Consider the following 9,066-nt stretch of genomic DNA (forward strand, 5'->3'; position numbering starts at 1 on the left):
GCTGTTGTGTTAGATGCGCTTGATCCAGCCATTAGGGCCAATTTTGAGTCTAGAGGTTGGTTGCCTCTCTTAGAGATAGATCATCCACCCCCGACCGCCCTGATTAGAGAGTTCTACTCAAACCTCTCTTCTCACGTCTATGATTCCAACACCCTTGTTAGGAGTTGGATACGAGGTGTAGAGTTCACCATTACCCCTCGAGTAGTGGCTGGGGCTCTTGGGGTGCCAATTGTTCGGGATGCTAACTATCCCTATGATGAGTCACCCTCATTAGACGTTGTCATGTCTTACATCACTGGGTCATCTATCCAGTGGGGTTCTGATCCTCAGATCACGTCCGCTGAGCTTACCGAGACGACCTATCTCTTCTTTAGGATTGCGTGTCATTCCTTGTGGCCTATCTCTCACTTCCACACCATCCCTCTAGAGCGATGTGTGTTTTTGTACGCCTTTGTTTCTGGAGCATCTATCAGTTTTCCTCACTTGTTCCTTCGTTCTTTGAATGAGGTTCATAGGAGTTCTGCCGTAGGGCATGCACTGATTCATCCTATTTTTATTCATAGGATTTTGCTCTACTTAGGTCTAGATGATTTTCCGTCTAGTGAGCCTGTTCATGTGATTGCTCCCATAGGTGCCACCTTTCTTCGTCAGAGGGCTGCTCAGTTGAGAGTTGCTCCTTTTCGTCCTAGAGGTGTGTCATCTAGTGGTGTTCCCCCTCCTTCCTCTTCTACAGGTACTGCCGCTGCTGAGACTTCAAGTGCTGCTGTTGATGCTGATGTTCCTCCACCGACTGCTTTAAATGATTCAGACATTTGTCGCACGTTGGATCATGTCTTGACCATTCAGGCGGCTCAAGGACAGATTTTGGTGGACGTGCTTGATGAGATCCGTGCCTTGTGTGCGGAGTTGGAGCAGTTTAGACCACCTCCCTTTTGATGATGGATAGCTTGTTTGCCCTTTGGCATTCCGTCACGAAAAGGGGGAGTACTTTGTAGGTTTTTTGTTTTCAGGGGGAGTTTATAGTTTATTTGTTCTTGGTTGGAGCTTGTGGAGTTTTAGATTGTATCTAGGTGTTTCACTTTGTATTATGCATTTTTAGCTCTTACCTTGTTTTTGATGGGATATTCTTGTTAGGGGGAGTTTTATGTTTTGATTGGTACTTTATTTGTTTCTTGTTTCAAACTGCTTATTGATTTATATTTATGAGTTATTCATTGATATATGTCTTTATTTATGTGTTGTTTGAAATTAAGAAGTTATTTTGTTTACTTGTATTGTTTCCACACATGCGGTTATGCATTTTGTTTAGTGTTTCAGGAAATATACAGGTTGATTCAATTGAGCTGCTGTCCACACTTGCAACTGATGGATAGTAGTTAGGATTGAATTTGTTTTATGTGCATTATTTTGTAAAGGGCTTTTCATTTTGTAAACTTTGAGCTTCTAAGTTGTGTTTTGTCACGGATTGCCAAAGGGGGAGTTTTTTAGGTTCTAAAGTTTAGAATTTTATGTATTTAGAACTCTAATGTGTATTGTTGGCAAACCATGATAAAAACAATGTGTTTAGAAGTGTTAAAGCTAGCTCAAAGTTGTGTGTCAATGTAAAGTTGGAATCGAGTTAAAGCAAGAAGCATTGTGCCTTTCGGCCTGGCTCGATTGATCGAACGACAGGCTCGACTGATCGAAGCTCAAGCAGAATGCTTTTCTGCAGATTCATCCAACTCAGCCCTAGTTGTTTAAAAACGTTTTTAGGGTTTCTTATTTGTTCTAAGTATAAAAGGCAAACCCTAGCCACGTTTTAGTGTTGCTCATATTTGCAGTTTGTGTAAATCTCTTGTGAGATCTAGAGGAGCTTTCCTTCACACAAACTTAGGGTTTTCAAGGAGAAGATTTATCTACGCCTTAATGATCAATTCAGTTGCTGCCATTGAAGCTTAAAGAAAACACAAGCGGGTGTGCTTGTAGTTGGTGGTGAATCCAAGAAAGAAAGAGTCCGTGTATTCGGAGCTTGCACGTGGTCGTGTCAGTAAGTTCTACTGGTTGGTAGCAATAAGAAGTCAAGCGTGGGGGCTTGTAAGTCTTATTGTATGAACTTCGATTCTTTCAAGATAGTGGATTCAAGTTTACCTTGAGGATAGCTAGGTTAAATCCTCCTTAGGTTTTTACCGGTTTGGTTTCCTGGGTGATCATATCTTGTGTTATTTATTTTCCGCTGCTTTGCATGATTTGATCTTTTATATTGTGATAACCTAGACTTGTTTAATTGGACTAAATAATAACTTGGCTAATTACCTAGGTTTAATAAATTGTTTAAGGGGTCTAAAAACTATCACACCTATCCGGTGACAGAGATCGAACCGGGCATAGTCTTCTGCCCTTAGAATTTTTTTTGTTAAGGTTTCCACCTGTCTGATGATAGGGATCAAACCGGGCACAGGTTTTTGTCCTTAGAATTTTTTGTTTAGATTTCCACCTGTTCGGTGATAGGGATCGAATCGAACACAGGCTTCTGTCATTAGAATTTTTATTTTTTTGTTAAGGTTTCCACTTGTTCGATGATAGGGATCAAACCGGGCACAGGTTTCTGTCCTTAGAAATTTTTATTAAGGTTTCCACCTGTCTGGTGATAGGGATCAAACTAGACACAGTCTTTTGTCCTTAGAATTTTTTGGTTAAGGTTTCCACCTGTCCGGTAATAGGGATCGAACCGGGCACAAGTTTCTATCCTTAGAAACTTTTGTTAAGGTTTCCACTTGTCTGGTGATAGAGATCGAACCGGGCACAGGTTTCTGTCCTTAGAAATTTTTTTGTTACTTGGTCGGCGCTGAAAGGTCAAAAAATGAAGCTTTAATGCATCTGATAGACATCGTCTTAATATTACTTTATAAAGCATATGCATAATGTTTTCTTTAATCAGCCCTCCTGTGCTCGATGGGTCAGTGATAGAACTTCTTCAAGTTGTGGACATTCCACGGCCGAGGAAGAGGTCTTTTGTCTAGATCCTCTAAGTAGTATGCCCTTGCTCCTGCAATAGCAGTGATCTGGTAAGGCCCTTCCCAAGTAGGGGCTAACTTCCCAACGTTCGAGTCTCGCATGTTCCCCATCGCCTTCCATAGTACTAGGTCTCTGGCACCGAATTCCCTTGTCTTTACGTAGTTATTATAACGCCGAGCAAGTTTCTGCTAATACTCGACGAGCCAAATTGTCACATTTTCTCAGTGCTCTTCTAACAAATTCAAACTTTCTGTCATTAGTCCATTTTTTCGGGCTGGAGTAAACTCTTCGACCCGAGCACTGCACAGGTTCACCTCAGCCAAAATCACGGCTTCTGTCCCATAAGTCATGGAGAAAAGGGTTTCCCCAGTTGATCTCCTGGGTGTCATACGGTACTCCCATAGAACGCTTGGTAGCTCCTCGGCCCACCTGCCTTTCGCACTGTCTAGTCTTTTCCTCAATCCGTTCACGATTGCCTTGTTAGTGGCTTCAGCTTGCCCATTGCATTGGGGATACGCCGGGGTAGAGTACCTGTTCCTAATGCCAAGACCACAACAAAATTCCCGAAAGGCCTTACTGTCGAATTGCAATCTATTATCTGATATAAGGGAGTCCAGTATCCCAAACCTCGTGACGATATTTTTCCACATGAACTTTTTGACATCTACGTCCCTTATATTGGCCAGCGCCTCCGCCTCCGCCCATTTGGTGAAGTAGTCGACAGCCACCAATACAAATCTCCTGCTGTCCGTAGCTCGAAGGAAAGGACCAAGGATATCTAGCCTTCATTAAGCAAAAGGCCAGACACTACTGACAGGGTTCAGCTGTCCTGCTGGTTGGTGGATCAGGGGGGCATGCCTCTAACATTGCTCACACTTCCGTACATACTTAGCTGCATCCTTCTGCATTTGGGGCCACCAAAATCCTTAGGTCATTGCTCGGTATGCCAAAGAACGACCTCCTACATGACTACTGTGAACCCCATCATGCAGCTTGGCCAAGAGTTCCATAACTTTCTCGAGCCGTATGCAGAGTAGATACAGACCCCCAAACGACCTTCGGTAAAGCTTTCGATCTATTGACAGCCAGTATTGGGTGGCTGTTTGGCGAATCTTGTTTGCTTCCTTCTCGTCATCAAGGACTTGATCCTCCGTTAGGAAGTCAATGATTAGGTCCATCCAACACCGTTCAGCCGACAAGACCACGGTGATATCAACACTAGCTACTGTATCAATACTTTGCTCCCTTAAGAACTCCACCTTAATTATCCGTGGGATGTCCTTCGTTACTAAAGACGCCAGCGTGGCTAGAGAGTCGGCATGCCTGTTTTGCCCCTGGGGAATCTGAGATACACTTGCCGTGTGGAACTTGCTCATGACTTGTTTCACTACCTGTAAGTATTGCTTCATTCGAGGATCCCTGGCTTCAAATTTGCCTTACACCTGGCTGACTACCAGCCAAGAATCTGAGTAAAACTCTACCTCCTGGGCGCCCAAATCCAATACAGTTCTCATCCCGACGAGGAGGGCTTCGTACTCAGCTTTGTTGTTAGAGGCCCTGAATCCCAATCTAAAAGAATGCTCCAACCACACTCCTTCTAGGGTGATTATGACAATCCCGACACCGGAACCTGTTGAGCTCGAGGCACCGTCCCTCCATGGGCGACATTATACTTGACAGACCATCTCCAATACCCTTTGGTGAAAACTCTGCAACGAAGTCGGCAAGAATCTGAACCTTCACCGAACTTCGTGGCCTGTACCTTATATCAAAGGATCCCAACCGCGTCCCCCATTTGGCTATCTAGCCCGTGAAATCCGATCTCTTCAACAATGACTGCAAAGGGTACTCGGTCAAGACGTAAACGATATAGGCTTGAAAATAGTGGGGTAACTTCCTGGTGGCATTTACTAGTGCTAACACCAACTTCTCCAGAGGTAGGTATCTGGTCTTGGCGTTGACCATAGTTTTGCTAACGTAGTACATGGGCTGTTGCACCCCCCGGTCTCTTAAAAGTATGGCACTTACGGCATGGTCAGACACTGAAAGGTACATGAACAGGTCCTCCCCGGGCTCCGGGGCGGTCAACATTGGTACCTGCATCAAATATTCTTTCAAGTATTGAAAAGCTTTTTCACATTGCTCATCCCATTGAAATCCCTTCTATTTTTTCAGGAGTTGATAGAATGAACGACATCAATCGGCAAACTTAGAAATAAACCGGTTAAGGGTTGTTAACATCCCAGTCAAGATCTGTACTTCCTTTGGATTTTTCAGAGGTTTAAGCCTCTGCACGGCCTCGATCTGATCGGGGTTGACCTCTATCCCGTGATTGGTGATCAGATAACCAAGGAATTTGCTAGCACCTACTCCAAAGGCACATTTTTCTGCGTTCAGCCGTAGATTATGTTGCCAAAGTATGGAGATCCCCTACATGTCGTGCCTCCTACTTACTTTTTACCACCATATCATCAGTATACACCTCAACTGTACGCTTGATCTTGTCGCGAAACATTCTAGTCATCATCCGCTGATAGGTTGCCCCAGCATTTTTCAGCCCTAAAGGCATCACAATGTAGTGGTAATTAGCATCCGAGGAGATGAACGACGTTTTCTCTTGATCCTTGGTAGCCAAAGCAATTTAATGGTAGCCTTGAAAAGCGTCCAGAAAACTCATCCTCGGATGCCCAAAGGTCGCATCAACCAACTGATCAATTTTTGGCATAAGGAAAGGGTCCTTGGGGCATGCTCGATTCAAATTCGTGAAGTCTATGCAGACTCTCCACATGCCGTTCTTCTTTTTAACCACCACGGTATTTGTTAGCCAATTTGGGAAGAAGATCTCCCTTACTGCCCCGGCCTCTTTCAACCTCCCGACCTCCTGCCTCACTGCTTCGACGTGTTCCTTGGTTGACATTCTCGGCTTCTGCTTCTTTAGAGGGAACGACGAGTCCACATTAAGCCTGTGGACGATGAACTCAGGATCCAACCTGGGCACTTCATATGGGTCCCACGTAGATACATCCACATTCTGTATCAAGAATAACAACGTCTCTACCTTATCCTCATTCGTCATGCTTGCCCCCACCTGAAAATACCGATCAACGTCTGGTAGTATCTTTACCCTGATCAATTGCTCGGCACGTCTATCCCCCACCCCCTCCTGTGGATTCTATAATTGCTATGAAAGGACCTCTTCGACGCTTCCATTCATTTCGGTCTGTCCTTTTCTCTTATCAACTGTGACTACCAGGCATTGCCTAGCAACTTGCTGACTCCCCTTTACCATGGCTACACCTCGCTCGGTGGGAAACTTAACCTTTACATGCAGGGTTGACGGAACTGCCCCCATTGTGTGGATCCACAGTCGTCCTAAAATCACCGTGTATGGCGAAAACGAATTGACCACTATGAATGTTATCATCACCTCCTTTCCTTCCATATTCACAGGAAGAGAAATTCGTCCCTCAGGTGCAACCATCCTGCCGTCAAACCCAACTAATGGCGTATCATACTTTGATAGGTCCCGATTTCTTAGCCCGAGCCTTTTGAATAGGTCCGGATACATCACATCGACCTCACTCCCTTGGTCTATCATCACTCTTTTAACCAAGAAACCACTTATCTGGGTCGTGACTACCAACGCATCATCATAGGGTTGGACCATTCCCTCTAAGTCCTCATCGCCAAAGGCAATCGGCTCCCGTTCAATCTTCTTCTTTTTCTTAGGCGATTGCTCTCCCGTGCAGTTGTTCGCAGATACTACAGTCAGCACTCCTCTATTAGTTATGATCGGACCCCTTGGAGCGGCGTGGATAACTTCAATTACTCCTAATGGGGATGGGAGGGGATTGTCCCTCTATTGAGCGCCTTAGTTGGTACCTCGACTTCTAGGATCCACCACAAACTCCTTCAAATATCCTACCTTCACTAGCTGTCCTAGGTGATCTTTCAGCAGCCGACATTACTCGATGGTATGGCCTTTATCCTTGTGATACGTACAATACAAGCTTTGGTTTCGTCATGACGGGTCACCCCCCATCTTGTTCGGCCATTTAAAATATGGCTCATTTTTAATCCGGTCAATAATCTTGTGGACCGGCTCCGTAAACGTCACATTCACCTCTCCCATCTGCACTTCTGCCTCTTGTATTCTTAAGTCCTTCTAGGCTCTTGGTTGAAATCCGGATTGCTGAGGGCGGTTCGCTAGTGGGGCCTTACCCTTACTTTCTAGCCAATCATCTTCGAGACGCTTGTACTTCTCGATACACCTCATTAGCTGCCTCATACCCTTAGGAGGCTTCTTAGTCAAAGATTCTCGTAATCCGGAGTCCTTGGGGAGTCCCATTCTAAAGGTGCTTGCTACAATCTTTTCATTGCCCCCACCTATCTCGTTATAAAATTCCCAATACTGGCTGGCATAATTGCAAAGGGTTTCCCCCACCCTCATTTTCATAGAAAGCAATGCATCTACCGATTGCGGTACCCGGTTGCAGGTTATAAACCGTGCGCCGAACTCCTGGATTAGCTTGGCAAAATTGTGGACAGAACCCTTACGTAGCCCATTAAACCATCTTAGTGCTGTGGGTCCAAGGCTTGAGGGAAACACCTTGCACATCAGCGCATCGTTGTGGGCGTGTAGAGACATCATCTGGATATAATGGCTGACGTGCTCCACGGGGTCAGTTTTCCTCTCGTAGGAATTAAAAGGCGGTCGGGTGAACCTATCTGCCATTGGGGCCCATTCAATATCAACTGAAAATGGTGACCAGACAACCTTCCTTAAGGCATGGCTCATGGCATCCATGGTCGCATTTCGAGGCCGTCGCTTTTTCGGTGAATCTGTACTCCCCCTCTCATAATCCCATGACCGTGAGCGTTCCCGACGTTGATAGGATTCTCGTGAATGCTAACGGTTTCGGTGTCTACGGGACTCTCGGGAACGAGAACGGTCCTGGTGTTGACGGGGACCGGACTGCTCGGACCCCTGACCATGGCTATTTCCTCCGCTCATAGATCTCGCAGCTGCGTTGTCTTGGTACCCCCTTCAGTGTCTCTCCCTTGCCTCAAGCTCCAAGTCTCTTACCAATCTATGCAACTGTTCAAGCTTTTCATCACGTTCATCCAATAGCCTGTGCCCTGAAGCACCCGTTGCTGCCCAGTTTGTCTGGTATAACCCCTCTCCAAGGCCAGACTCTTCTTCCCCGTGTTCACATTCCCTGTCTTCGTGCCTTTTTTGCCTTCTTTCCCGCCATGTGGATCCCCGAGATGATCCCACCGAGCCACTTTCAGCAGAACCTTCTAGGCATCTTCCGGACATCTTTCGAGGATGGGTCTCTACCAAACCACGGCTTTGTAGGAGATTCTCACAAATGGCGCCAATTGTGGGCACCACGGACGGGCTTAACGGATTGGGCTCACTCCTGGGCTCACAATATACTTATATTGTGGGTTTTGATTTTCCTACTATGGGTGGTTCTAACTTAGAGGCCCACAAACATTTATGCTACCATCAAATTACTTTCCACTCGCTCCTTATGATTGTTGATCCACCTTTAGCACTCTCCTCCCAGAAATTCAATAACCTCTTTCTCTCCTTGGCTTTGTCTATTTATAGTGCTAATTCAGTGGAAAATCATGATTATTGTTAATGCTAGTGGAAACGGAGGTCCAATATCGTTATCGCTAAGTGGATTTTTAGCTGGGAGTGTGGTGCGAGTGGCATTGGGACTGGTTCCTAATCCCGGGGCGGGATGATGTTCAGCGGCGGAATTTGCCAAAGGGTCGCTAAGCATCTAGGATAGGATCTTTCCAAGCTCCCATATGCAAAGGTGATGGATGTGCCAGGCAACCTCACGGTCGACGAGGTGGTAAGTACCTTCTTTCAAAGATCGGCCTAACAAGCTTTGGAACTAACACAACACCGCGGCATTTTCCCTCGGTGATCCTGGTGGGTCTTAAGCCCAGTTTCTTTGACATGAGCATTAGGGTCCATGGGACATAATGTCCAACTTGGGCCTAAGGCCCAAAAGGCCTTGGGATCCCGGTGCGGTACAGTACTACATTTATAAG

General features: G+C 45.7%; 1 protein-coding gene across 1 annotated transcript; it reads right to left on the reverse strand.

Moving 5' to 3' along the window:
* Positions 1-7,159: 7,159 nt before the first annotated feature.
* Positions 7,160-7,801, reverse strand: LOC126722535 (uncharacterized). Its single transcript, XM_050425687.1, has one exon. It carries the CDS (start codon positions 7,799-7,801, stop codon positions 7,160-7,162), a length of 642 nt encoding a protein of 213 aa, XP_050281644.1.
* Between the last annotated feature and the right edge of the window lie 1,265 nt (positions 7,802-9,066).

Source organism: Quercus robur, chromosome 4, assembly GCF_932294415.1.
Source record: "Quercus robur chromosome 4, dhQueRobu3.1, whole genome shotgun sequence".
In the NCBI taxonomy this organism is placed as follows: domain Eukaryota; kingdom Viridiplantae; phylum Streptophyta; class Magnoliopsida; order Fagales; family Fagaceae; genus Quercus; species Quercus robur.